The 14,014-nt window shown below is 38.0% G+C and overlaps 1 protein-coding gene across 7 annotated transcripts in view; it reads right to left on the reverse strand.

Annotated features, from left to right (window-relative positions):
- The window catches only part of LOC127494910 (kinesin-like protein KIF1A), a 33,788-nt gene that overhangs the window by 12,398 nt on the left and 7,376 nt on the right, over positions 1–14,014 (reverse strand). For 2 of the 7 annotated variants that reach the window (XM_051861100.1, XM_051861095.1), the window contains exons 5-25: positions 13,841–13,906; positions 13,584–13,762; positions 12,559–12,670; positions 12,235–12,312; positions 12,090–12,155; positions 11,979–11,996; positions 11,815–11,893; positions 11,588–11,666; positions 10,656–10,798; positions 8,783–8,916; positions 8,607–8,686; positions 8,418–8,493; positions 8,262–8,341; positions 6,331–6,521; positions 6,049–6,229; positions 5,772–5,844; positions 5,578–5,671; positions 5,250–5,398; positions 4,935–5,113; positions 3,864–4,001; positions 1,639–1,929 (exon numbers count right to left, since the gene is read on the reverse strand). In XM_051861100.1, coding sequence (XP_051717060.1) covers positions 1,639–1,929; positions 3,864–4,001; positions 4,935–5,113; positions 5,250–5,398; positions 5,578–5,671; positions 5,772–5,844; positions 6,049–6,229; positions 6,331–6,521; positions 8,262–8,341; positions 8,418–8,493; positions 8,607–8,686; positions 8,783–8,916; positions 10,656–10,798; positions 11,588–11,666; positions 11,815–11,893; positions 11,979–11,996; positions 12,090–12,155; positions 12,235–12,312; positions 12,559–12,670; positions 13,584–13,762; positions 13,841–13,906 — 2,486 coding nt within the window. Of the gene's footprint in view, positions 1–1,638; positions 1,930–3,863; positions 4,002–4,934; positions 5,114–5,249; positions 5,399–5,577; positions 5,672–5,771; positions 5,845–6,048; positions 6,230–6,330; positions 6,522–8,261; positions 8,342–8,417; positions 8,494–8,606; positions 8,687–8,782; positions 8,986–10,415; positions 10,455–10,655; positions 10,799–11,587; positions 11,667–11,814; positions 11,894–11,978; positions 11,997–12,089; positions 12,156–12,234; positions 12,313–12,558; positions 12,671–13,583; positions 13,763–13,840; positions 13,907–14,014 lie in introns of all 7 variants that reach the window. The other 5 variants (XM_051861097.1, XM_051861096.1, XM_051861099.1 and 2 more) reach the window with 3 other exon arrangements.

The raw sequence follows: 14,014 nt of genomic DNA on the forward strand, positions 1-14,014 counted from the left end.
GAAAAAAAGAAAAATAGAGGGTTAAAAATAATGGAAAAAATAAATTTAAATGGGAAAAAAATGTCAGTGAAGATCAACTCAGCCACACTGCCACTAGACAACACAACATCAGACACAAAAAAGCAACCAAACAAGAAGCTGCTCCAGCGAAAGCCAAAAAGTGACCTGTAAGTCTGCGGTTCATCTGTGAATACTCTATTATAGCCCCCATTCTCATAAAGTAATACAGAAAGTCGTGATAGCAAGGATTTTGGTCTCTATGGGGGTTGGTGAAGTGTTTCAAGAACATGCATATAGAGGAGAACTGCACCACAAGCTACTTTACGCTATAACTTTTGACTGATCGATTGTCTAAATTGTCAAATCATACACACATCATTGATGATTCAGTAACTGACTGAAGGATTAACTACAATTCAACATCAATTCAAGGCATTGTATCCAGTCAAGTTTGGTGACAGATTGGCCTACAAATTCATTAATTCACTTCAGATCTGCCCTCTTGATCCCAATGTGTTGCTGGACGAAGCTTGACAGGCAGGGGTCAAGAGTGGCAGGAGGCGTGGCCAGAGGGGAGGAGTTTTCGACAAGATTGGTGAGGCGCAAATACAGCATGCTCAGATAAACAAAATATTTAGTGAGAAAATAAACTCCAAATTTGGCTTATTGGGCCAGATGCAAACTGGAAAGCAAAAAATTGAAATGACATTAACATACATGAATTTGACCCCCATCAACTTAAAAGGAAAATCAAAATCAACACACGTCACAAATCTTGTATGTTGCATGTGTGCAGGGAAGTGAGAGTGTGAGAGCCAATCAAAACCGTGATACAAATTTTAGCTCTGGCATGCCTGATTGAGACTGCTGTAGTCGAAACCAGCTCTTTCATCTTGAGCGCTGTAGTTTTTCAGACAAAACAATCTGCTGATTTATACCGATCACAGAAACAACAAAATTCTGCAGAGGACGCCAATTTCATTTCAGAAAAAAGCAGACAAAAATGTATTATCTTTCAAAGCAGGGCAGAATAGATGTGATTGGCATTCAAAACACTTGCATATTAATTTAATCCTGTAGAGCCACCCATGTTCAAATGATTTCAAATGGTAAAAAAAGTTGGCCCTTGTTACAATAAACCATTAGGGATCTGTCACCAGTAGTCTACGATGTTTTTCGCAGGAAGTATCTTCACTCTGCTACCTTTCGGTTCGGTTTCCTCTCATTCAGTTACTGAACACCTCAAATACCATTGAAATGGCTCATTCAACACTGTATGCAACAATATTAGATTATCAATGTATAGGAAAATGGTAAAAGGGCTGTTGTTTAAAACATGTAGAAAGAGGCATTAAAAATTCCTTTAGATCAGGCCAACAGTTTCACACTTTCGAACTCAAATCTTGTAAGCTAATGAACTATTTTATTACTATTAATAAATGTATATGTATATTGTTGACATAATGGCATCATTGTTAGTTATTTATTTAATCTTGGCAATAGATATTGTGACCCCTGCCGGTGCTGTTCATGTGTTTGATGCCCTGGTAGGAAGTTCTAGTAACAGACCCTGTTATCTGTGTCTCAGTGTGAAAGAGCTAGTTTCCTCTGACAGCATGCTCCTGAAACCTCACCAACCTTCCCACTAAACTGAACAGAGGCCAGCGGTCGTAAAAGGGGTCCTGGCCATCGCTGACACCTGGGCAGTGCTCCCCCACACCATCCTCCTCCTCTCTCCCAAGCTCTGAGCCAGGGTCCTCCAAAAAGATCTCATCGTCCAGGTCCTCCAACTCCTCATCCTCCACCTCGACTTTCCCATAATGCCGCTCATCGGCAAGCTCGGTTATGTCAGAGTCAGGGTCGGAGAGGGTGGGGGAAAGGGTAAGGCCACTCATGCGCTCGGTCATGCACGTGTTGAGAATGGGAGTGCTGGTGCAGCCGGAGACACGGGAACTGGGTTAGTACAACACCACACGCGCACACGCTGTCGCACACGTGCACACACTCGCTCACATATACAGGTGCTGGTCATATAATTAGAATATCGTGAAAAAGTTCATTTTTTTATTGTAAATTATTTTAAAAAATGAAACTTTCATATATTCTAGATTCCCTACATGTAAAGTAAAACATTTCAAAAGTTTTTTTTTTAAATTTGTTGATTAGAGCGTACAGCTCATGAAAGTCCAAAATCCAGTATCTCAAAATATTAGAATATTTACATTTGAGTTTCATTAAATGACCATCCCTACAGTATAAATTCCGGGTATCTTTTGTTCTTTGAAACCACACTAATGGGGAAGACTGCTGACTTGGCAATGGTCCAGGAGACAATCATTGACACCCTCCACAAAGAGAGTAAGTCACAGAAGGTCATTACTGAATGGGGTGGCTGTTTACAGAGTGTATATCAAAGCATATTAAATGCAAAGTTGACTGGAAGGAAGAAATTGGGTAGGCAAAGGTGCACAAGCAACAGGGATGACCGCAAGCTTGAGAATACTGTCAAGTAAAGCCAATTCAAACACTTAAGAGAGCTTCACAATGAGTAGAATGAAGCCGGAGTCAGCGCATCAAGAGTCACCACACTCAGACATCTTCAGGAAAAGGACTACCAAGCCACTTCTGAACCAGAGACAACGTCAGAAGCATCTTACCTGGGCTAAGGAGAAAAAGAACTGGACAGTGAACAGTGGTCAAAAGTCCTCTTTTCAGATAAAAGTAAATTTTGCATTTCATGTTGAAATCATGGTCCCAGAGTCTGAAGGAAGACTGGAGAGGCACAGAATCCAAGCTGCTTGAAGTCTAGTGTGAAGTTTCTGAAGTCAATAATGATTTGGGGGGGGCCGTGACGTCTGCTGGTGTTGGTCCATTGTGTTTTATCAAGTGCAAAGTCAATGCAGCCATCTTCCAGGAGATTTTGGAGCACTTTATGTTTCCATCTGCTGACAAGCTTTATGGAGATGCTGATTTCCTTTTCCAGCAGGACTTTAGCACCTGCACACAGTGCAAAAACCACTTCCAAGTGGTTTGCTGAGCATGATATTACTGTGCTTTATTGGCCAGCCAATATGCCTGACCTGAATCTATGGGATATTTTCAAGAGAAAGATGAGAAACAGTCGATCCAACAATATACAGATGATCTGAAGGCTCAATAGTGCCTCAGCAGTGCCACAGGCTGATCACTTCCATGCCACACTTCACTGATGCAGTAATTTGTGCTAGGAGCAAGTCATTTGCTGTAATATGTCCTGCCGATCAAGTATTGAGTGCACAAAAGAACATACTTTAAAGAACTTGAACTTTTCTGTTTTGCAAATCCATTTTTTGATTGATCTTAGGAAATATTCTAATATTTTGAAATACTGGATTTTGGACTTTCATGAGCTGTACGCTCTAATCATCAAAATTTAATAAAAAAAAAACTTTTGAAATGTTTTACTTTACATGTAGGGAATCTAGAATATATGAAAGTTTCATTTTTAAAAATAATTTATAATAAAAAAATGAACTTTTTGATGATATTCTAATTATATGACCAGCACCTGTACAAGGCATTGTTATATGCCAGCATAAACCCAGTCATGAGCCTCCAAATCTGTGTTCGGCTAATGATCTAGTGTGTTTGGTAAAGAGTGTCCAAGCTTAGGTTTAGCATTTGGATTGTCTGAATATTGAAAAATCTGTACAAAATTGCTCACTTGAACGAAGGCTGCACATAGCTTGCCATTCCACTCAAAAGTGAAGGAATAATGCAAATCATAGGCAGTTTCAGGTCATGTACAGTGGAAAAACCAGCATCCACTTGGTACTTTAGAGTTGCACAGCATACAGTATGAGCCTGACTTATTGATTACTCACCGACCAACCAGGCGGAACCATGGAAAGCGGTCATAGAAGGGGTCACCACCGGACATCATATGATCACAGTCCTCGACTGCCGTACTGGGCACCTCTGCTGCTCGGTCATACATTTCTCTCATCAAATCCAGTCTTTGTCTGCAGAGACAATAGTAATGCATCAGCAAAAGCAACAAAACATACTCTGTAATGTTTATCTGCTATGTTTTCTTTATTTGCTCACTTTTTAAGCAAAAACCAAAAGGAAAAAATAAGTCTGAAAGTGCTTTTAAACCCATTAGCTTTAGCCTATTAGCTTTGAGATCATCAATATGCTAGTCTACCCCTAAAAGGTGAAATTAACTTTTAGTAGCTATAAGCATTTAAAATGTACAATATTTCTCTTCTAGGAAAACAGCAAAAATACTGATGACACATTCTGCACATTTTTGTCTAATCAAATGCTTTTTAGAGTGAAAATACAACCTGCCTCTGATTAGCAATACAAAATAATGGTTCATAGCTATCACATAAATTCATGGGCATTGATAGACCAGAAAATGAGATCTTGTTTGAAATCTTAAGTGCTGAGGATGTTAACAAGCTACAGGCCAGTCTTTATTTTAAGTAGTTTAACTATAGCCAAGCTAATTAAATGAAAAAATTAGTTAGACACTACTAGCTACTAACTAAAAATAGCTAATGAAGATTTTTAATATGACAATGCCTTTAATGCATAAGCAGATGATATATCATTTAATCAGATCAGTATTTAGCTAGTGCAAATACAATGAGTGTTGTTAAACTCAAAGACGCACCCGAAATCAATTTATTTACATAAACCATCTGAACTAACCAATTCACTGAAATGGATCAGACTTCCCGATACAATATCGATGAAGAATTTTTTTCATGTTACACCACTTCTGGTGTAAAAAGTAGCTCATTACCAGAAAAGCAACACCATTTTGAAAACAGCTGAGCTACACAGTAGCAAAGTCGCTGCTTTAATTGGACACTTACTCCTGATCCATAACTACAGGGCTAGACTCACTCTTGTGGGCATATTATGTATATTTTATCGCACTGCACCTGAGTTTGTCCAGGGTCCAGTAGTGTGTGGCACCATTTTTCTGGTCCTGAACCTCTACTGCTACAATGGTGCGAGGGAATAGCCTTTTCTCCCTGTCTTTGGCTATGCTGGGGGGCAGGAGGTCAGGGGGCAGTGGGGAGTACAGTGTATCCGTTAACAGCACAAACTGAAACTGAACCTGCAATGAAAACGGGGGGAAAAATATCATATTTATTTTTTAAGAGTGGGACTGTAACTTATCTAAAAAATAAATAAATAAATAAATAACTTTTATATAATGATCATTAGGCTGACCTAAAATAATTTCAATGTACCTTTTTCTTCAGCTCCACACTAATGGCATTAGCCTCCTTGAGGAAAATTGCATTTCCCCAGAGCAGGTCTCTGAGAGAGGTGAACTGATAGAATCGCCATTTCCGGAAAGCCCAGAGGGCCAGTTCCGTCTCCCGCTTTGTCCACAGCACTGCAGGATCAAAATATGAGCCCATTTCAAATGAGATGTCTCAGAAACATCTAAACTTTTTCTAAATTTTTTTAGTGATTGAGAACTTCATATAAAATATGTTTTGAGTTTGCTAACTTGTTACTGTATTTGATATATCTTAATCAGATCATACCCATGTCATTCAAACTGTTACCCACCTTCCTCTTCTGGTTCCTCCTCTTCCTCAGTGGTTTCTGGGTAATATCTGGAGTTGACCTGCCTCTGAAGAGCTTCCAGCTTACTCTCATAGTCCTAAACAAAAATAAATGTTACATTTGGTTTACCTGCCAGCTTCTTCCGGTTTTTATCACTTATAGACTAATTAAGTTCTTACTAGTCTGAAATGGCTTACCAGTCTCTGCTGTTCCAGAAGGTTGCTTGCTTCTTCTCTCTCCTTGCGGTACTGGTCCTCCAGCTCCTGTAACCTGTAAATGATGTAAGCATCAGAATAAAGTCACAAAAACTAGATATTGTAGCTGGTACTAATAATAGGTTGGTTGGTTGGTTTGCTTGTTTATCTGGTGTTTTTAGATGGGCTGTTTATGCCTATTGATATAATTGTCATGGATGATAAAAAAAAATGTAGGATTCATGCTGTTTTAGAACCACAGAAGTGACAAAAGTGCTACCTTTGCTCCATCTCTTGTTTCATGTCAATGCCTTGTTTCTCCAATAGCTCTCTCTGGGCAAAGGCCCAGTCCACCGGCTCCACAGGTGTGTCTGCACATGGGGTCCTCTCCCTCTCTTGCCGTGCTTGCTCTGGGTCATTGAAACGGAACACGTGGCTCTTGCCCATAATGATACGGTTACCTAAGATTACAGACGGGGTCACAATCTGGGTCTTACAGGCACCAATAAAAGTGTTGTTCATCAGACTGAGCCTGTTTTTAGCCTGGAAACTGACAAGCTACCTGATCTGAGAACAGTGGGCTCTGTCACTCTCTTGCCGTTAACGTAAGTCTCTGCTCCTTCACAAGGCTCCAGGACAACCGTACCCTCTCCTGAGGCATTTGTACTACTTGTAAATATACAGTGTTCATCTTTAATGAAATGGCCGCTCAGAACAATGTCCTGCCGACTGCTGGCATCTTCACGGCCGACCCTGCAGAGGAAAATATGGAGGCCATATGTCATGATAAAGGGAAACAGATACATATAGAGAAATGCTGTGGGAAAATACAAAATAGATATTGGAAAAAAACAGATACTATTATATTATTATTCTATTATAATGATCATGTATTATCAATAAATATGAGTTTTTGATATTAGAAAATATAGGTAACACTTATTTTAGGGGACCATTATCGTGTGGTAGTTAAGCATTGACACACCAGTAGTTAATGATTAACTGAACTTATAGTAAAGTAATATTAGTCTTTTTTTTTTTGTGGTAGTTAAGCATGAAGACACAAGAAATTGTCTTTAGTAGTACTGTATTACTGGCAACTTAGCCATAATTACTGGCTTATTGTGGTGAATAAACTTGAACATCACTCATTTTATACTCATTTTTCAAACTATTTTAGCAATTTATTACTCAAAATTGTAAAACCAACACCAATTAGACAATGATTCATATTGTTCAGTTTACTTAATATATGGTAAATCACAGAAATATAACATTAATCACTTACTACAAAAAAAAAAAAATAAATGTTTAAGTTGTAAATAATAGTTGACATGTATGGCAAAGTTAGTAGAATGTAGTCTAAAGTGGACTATCAGAATCAAGTGTGACCCTAAAAGGCATTTACTGTACATTCAGTTAACCATTAATTATTGGCTTATTTCTGGTTATTTATCCTTCAAATGTTTGATAAGTTGTAAATAATGCTAATATGTCCTTAATATATGTTCTATATGTTCAGTTAATCATCAACTTGCAGCATGTTAATGCTTAACAACAACATAATTATGGACCCTTAAAATAAAGAGTTACCAAAATATTTTTATATGGAAAATATTATTTTTATTGAAAAAAAAAATTCCTCACAAAATTTAAAAAGAGCTTTTTTTAATTCTTTATAATATAGTTATAAATGATTTGAAATTTGTGTTTAAAGGGATAGTTCACCCAAAAATGAAAATACTGTCATCATTTACTCACCCTCAAGTTGTTCCAATTCTGTATAAATGTCTTTGTTCTGCTGAACACAAAGGAAGATATTTTGAAGAAAGTTTGTAACCAGGCCATTTTGGGGCACCATTGACTTCCATAATAAGAAAAAAAATACTATGGAAGTCAATGGTGTCCCAGAACTGTTCAGTTTCCCACATTCTTCAAAATATCTTCTTTTGTGTTCAATGGAACAAAGAAATTTATACAGGTTTGGAACAACCTGAAGCTGAGTAAATTATGACAGAATTTTCATTTTTGGGTGAACTATCCCTTTAATGCCATGCCATTTACCCTGACTATTTTCATGGCAAGTAACAAGTTAAAAAAACTATTAACATTAGTTCACATTAACTTTAGTTAATGTATTAACATAAACAATTAGCATTATATTTTACAGCATTTATTAACCTTTGTTAATGTTAGTTAATAAAAATGTTCATGTTAGTTCACAGTGCATTCATTCATTTTAACATACAACTTTTGATTTTAAAAATGTATTCGTAAATGTTGAGATTAACATCAACTGATATTAATAAATGCTGTAGAAGTGTTGATCATTGTTAGTTCATGTTAACTGATGTTGTTAACTAATGTTAACAAATGAAACCTTATTATTAGGCGTTACTAAAAATTCTTTGTTCATATATCTGTCCTCAGACACTGTGAAATGTCTGTGCGGACCCCCAGTGGTCAATGGTCATAAATAAACAACATTCTTACTTGGTGATTCCATCTTTAATGTAGTACAATAAGCACTCAGACATCAGTGGATCTTCATTGAGGTTGACCAAGTGTGGAGTCTGAAACATTAAAAAGAGCTAGTTGACATGTGACTTGACTAGCTTCCTTTTAGAATACACTAAACGATCCTCTAACCTTCTTTGGTGAAAAGACTCCAACGGTACCTCCATCTTCCCTCATCGCCACACCCATTTCAGCTAAAAGTGCCTCCCTTAATGACAATAGATGCTTTTTTTTTTACAAAGGAACTAAGAAACTTGAATAATTTCAGACACATAATTTCAGACACATTTCAAGATAAGAGCCCGGCCAGGGGCCTCCAACCTTTCCATTCGAATGGCCTCGGTGCGGCGAAGCTTCTCTTCCCAAGTTTCATTGAGTTCTGCGATTATCTTCTCAGTTTCCTAGTTGAAAAAGAAGTTGACGTTAAAAAGCTTAGCACTGGCCCTTATTAATTTATCAAACCATCCATCCAGCCATCCCATCATCCTCTCACTCACTTTCAGCCTCTCAATGGCTTCCTCGCTTCCCGGGCTGAACATGATCCGGTCATGCAGACTGCTGATGGAGCCAGCTCGGCTGGACAGGGCAGAGAGTGAGGGGGAGGGGCTCATCCCTGTCATGGCATTGGTCACTGTGGAGAAATCACCCCTTTGATTGATAGCCTGGATGCTATTGATATTAGTCTTGTAACTGGACAAGTCTGGGCAACAAGTGGGAACGACAGGTCGGAGAGTCAAAGGAGAAATTTGTGGTAAGAGAAAAAGGAAAACCATGGAAACAGAAAAGAAGGGGAAGGAGGAAGAGTAAAAAGTATCAAACATAAAGCTCAACAGCTAATTAAACAGGTTATAAAGCTGCAGGGCGCAGGGCAGACGGCATCAATTTGAGGACTTCGGACACTGTTGTGTGTGTGTTTTTAAGTAATTCAGAATATTAAAAACATGATTATAATTTGATTTTCCCCTCATGCCTCAAATTCATTGTACCATGCTTGAGATAATGAGCATGGAGATGAACTGAACACTCAATGTAATACTGATCTGTGACTGCACAGACCGCATGGATGACTACATGCCTGTGCTTTACATAAGAGGCAAATTCCAAGCAAAACTCTAGAGCGCCTCTGGACCATCAGAGCAGCAGTGTACAATTGAGTCAGAATAATAAGTTTAATTTAAACTGATTAGATGAATCCACACAGCATAGACTTTGGTGGTCCAGAGATTCCTGCTTTGGTTATCGCAGGGGTCGGCAACATTACGAATGGTCAATATTGGCAGACACATGAAAAGGACAGAGGATTTATGATTGTTTTATGATTGTAATATTATTTAGTTGTTTATGTTGAAGTCACAGTCCAAAATTAATACTCGTCAAGCAGCAAATATGAGTAAAAAATAGCCTTTGGAGAGTAAATGTTGTATGATCTGAATCTGAATTGCAAAACAAAATAATATTTAAATATTTAAATAATAAACTCATTGATATGTGATGTGCACAATTCAAATTAAAGGCATGCTAATCTCCTATAAACCTCAGTTCATCAAGTTTATCCAAAAATATAAGTGGCAACATATGTGAAATATTCATCATATTAAAGGTTCAGCCAAAAATAAAAATTCTGTCATTGTTTATTCGTCCTCATGCCACTTCAAACCTGTACGACTTCTTCTAAGGGATATATTTTGTTGGTAACCAGTCAACACTGGACCCCATTGACATCCATTCACTGACTTTCAAAATATCTTCTTTTATGTTCAGCAGAAGAAAGTAAGTCATATGGGTTTGGAATGACATGAGGGTCAAATAATGAAATCAAATATTGATCTCTTTAAGCCACCAAAGCAAAAATGTAAGAAAAATCATGATGAATCAGAATCAGTGCAGCGCAAACCAAAAACTGACCCGTGCAGCCCTAATAAATGTCTATCCTATGAGCTGCACAGTCCAATTCACAGTGCTGCATGGGTGACACACTTTGGCACTGCTTTGTTTATTTTTGCTCTCAAAAAATATGGCTTCATTACAAAAAAATAAATAAAATGGATTTCATGTAAAAAAAAAAAGGAAAAAAGTTGCCGACCCCTGGGTTATTGTAAGCTGTGAAGCATTGAGTGCCAAAATACACACATTTGAGAGCAGATATCCCAGGAGCTTGTGCCCGGTATGCTGAGAGAAACAGAGAGAGAAGACAAATCCTTCAGACACATTCCTAGAGCTTTCTGACCCTCAGGTTTCTGATCATGTAATTGTAGAGAATGTTTGCTTTACTAGGATCATTGTCTTGGCAGTATATGCATTTGAGATAAAATTTTAAGTAGAGTGAAATGTTGTAACTCCTCAGTTAGAAATATATCACAAGTGACTCACTCTCAATGATGTCTCCAAGACCCTGAGCATAGAGCAGATCCTTCAGACGAGCCACCTCGTCCTTCAACTCACGCACCAGGCGGTTGTTGGGGTCTTCATTGATGACGGCGTTGCAACGGATCTGCTTGGCTCGGTCAGCATACCTGTAACAGTGATACTGCTATTAACTATCCAAAACAGCATCAGAATGTCCCAAATAGTTAAGTATTCAGAATCAACATCAACTGCTAAGGCATCTAATGACATACTGTAAATAAATTCAACTCAGACTGAACACCTACTTCAGCGCAGAAGAATGGCTTTTTAGCCCGAAGAAAAATACCCTCTGCCGTAGCTCAAATTCATGTTCATTTTTATATTCAATTATAGATCATCAAGATGTGTCACACTATGTTTGATGTCAAAGGGCAGTGTCTCTGTAGACACAAACTCCACCGCACACTTCTAGTGGACCATAAGTAATAACTGAACTGCATTATTTTTGTATGAATCTATCCTTTTTTTTTTTTTTTTTTTTTGAAAATCCTGCATAGTGCACCTTTAAATTTAGTGCACCAGTCTGTTCCTCACATAAAGTTATTGCATAACTTCCTACAACTTGGATTGGATTATAGTGCACAAGTTGTTTGAAATAGGTTTACAACGGTTTATGGTGCTTTTTAGTCATTTTTGGAGCTTGACAGCTTCTGGTCGCCATTTACTTTCATTAAATGGACAAAAGAGCAGCATCAACAACACTCAGCCAAACTTCTCTTTTTGCCTTTCAGAAACAAAAGTAATTTGAGTTTGGAACAACATGAGGGTAATGATCATTGTTTTCTATAAAATACATGCATATCTTTTAACATACTAAAATAGTGTGTATTAATTCATGACCCTAGGTTATTAGTCTAATATTCAGTAATGCCTTTATGGCATCATGAGGTTCTTACCTGAGTGTGCTGAGAGTCTCATCATAGTTAATATCAGCAGGACTTAGAGCTGCTACCATGGCAGTGCGGGAGTTACCTCCTGATAAATGAAAAACATTTTGACCTTCAGAAATGTTTTTGGACCATACCACAGTTAAACGGACCATGTTGACTGCAATATGAAATGCTTTAACTGATGGAGAGCAATGATAATTGTTAATGTGTGCAAGGTGCATAAAGCCTCGTACCAAGGTTTTCCCTCAGCAGCCATGTCAGAACTGAATCTCTGTATGGAATAAAGCTCTCCACTTTCTTCTTCTTCTTGTTCTGTAGGGAGAACAGACGCCATGTCAATTGTCAAAGCTACAGCCATAATGATTGATTTTTAAAGAAAGATTAAACCGATCCTCACCTTGTTTGGTGCAGAGTCCTACAAAACAATGAAAGAAAACACTTTTTAAATGTTTATCGATTTTCACTTTTCTTTTAAGAACATTCCTATTTAAATTAAAAGACTTCTTACCACTTCGGCCAACGCAGAGATAACTTTGCCCAGCGTTGTTAAAGATTTGTTGATATTAGCTCCTTCCTAGAAAAGGGACAAAGCATGCACATTTAATGGATGCACTCATCTGAAATCAAACTCTGTCGAACTCAAAGTGACCCACCTTGAGTCTAGTGCCTTTAGCTCCAGTAGAATCAGCACGCTCACTCCCTGCCAAGTCTACCAAGCTGATTTTGCTGACCTGTTTGAAAATGGAAATGTTGTGTCTCAGAACGGTAAAGTGCTCTAATTCACATACCAGCAACTTCAGCAACTGCCAAACTGTCAACATCCATCAGTGATGTTCGAACTACAGAGAGTCTACTCACCTACTTTTGCATTCTAGTCTATTTCTGAACAGGCAGTCAGATTTTCACATATAGAACAATGCTAAACACTGCCATACATTGAGGCTAGGTGGAAAAGGCTGAAGGAGAGGATGCGGTACCTTTTCAGATGTGTTCTCTGTCTCACCATCATGTCGTTTCTGTGTGAAGATGATGTTGAATACAGCATGGGAGCGGCTGCTGGTCTCATTCATGTTGGTGGCCGCCACAGTCCTGAGAACAAACAGCATGGTAAGCAAATGTTACGCAGTGGCGAAATGATTTGTTCAATTTCAGGACCAAACCTAAATACATTCTCTTGCCAAAAAGTAAGGATTTACACTTCTTTTTAGATAAACTTCCTGAGGAGTCATGAGCGAGGATGCACAGGTGTATCCTTCTCTCGCATCCTAAGGGGGTGAAGCTGGGATGCGAAGAAAGGAAATGAGGATGCACAAATAAGAAATGAGAAGCACCCATAAAGAGCCATGCTTTCCACTAACACTTTGCGAAGTCTTACCTGCCATACTTAGCGTTCTTTCCATTGCCATTATGACTGCTTCTTGTTATGACCTTTTGCCTGTTTCTTGGATATCACGTTTATTGGATTACTGTTTTTGCCTTGGTTGCATCTTTGGACTGTCTATTTTGTTCATTGAACCTAGCCTGTATCTTTGACCATCTCTTTGCCTGTTGATTTGGATTTATTGCTTCAATAAAACTTGGATTCAAAGTCAAGCCTGGGTCTGTTACAATCATGGTTTCCACAAAAACATTAAGCAACACAACTGTTTCAACATTGATAATAATAAGAAATGTTTCTTGAGCAGCAAATCAGCATATTAGAATGATTTCTGAAGGATCATGTGACATTGAAGAAGTAATGTTATGATGCTGAAAATGTGCAGTAATGTTATGATGCTGAAAATTCAGCTTTGCCACCACAGGAATAAAATACATTTTAAATATATTAAAATAGAATGCAGTTATTTTAAATTATAATAATGTTTTACAATATTACTGTTGTAACTGTATTTTTTATCAAATAAATGCAGTCTTGGTGAGCATATGAGACTTCTTTTAAAAACATTAAAAACTAGTGGCAGTGTAATTCAGAGATGCCCAATACAACACTTAAATGTTTCACCTGGCTTTGTTTCCAGAGTCCATTAGGTCCTGAATGTCATTGTAGGAAGTAACAGCCAGTTTTGATAGGTCCTCCACATATGGCCCCATCAGAGGATGCTCTCGCACACGCAGATTCCCTTTGTTCTTTGGGTTCAGAAGGTCCCGCACACGCTCACAGTAGATCTCCATGTAACTTACCTGAAAAAAACAGAACCATTTTCTCTTGCTATACAGTTTCAATGGTAAGAATGCAATTTATGATGGTGTTGTTCTTACCTCAACCGAGTATGACATGTTGTTGTCATTATTGTCACTGATCTTGGTAAACAGGTCCTCACATAGCTGTCACAGAGAGATTTATCATTAAGAATGTGTTTCTGCAAACATGGCAGCATCTAAGCTATTTGCTACAATATCAAAGACAGCGATGATGTCAATAACAGATGGTAT

The sequence above is a fragment of the Ctenopharyngodon idella genome, chromosome 15 (assembly GCF_019924925.1).
Source record: "Ctenopharyngodon idella isolate HZGC_01 chromosome 15, HZGC01, whole genome shotgun sequence".
NCBI classification, from domain to species: Eukaryota; Metazoa; Chordata; class Actinopteri; order Cypriniformes; family Xenocyprididae; genus Ctenopharyngodon; species Ctenopharyngodon idella.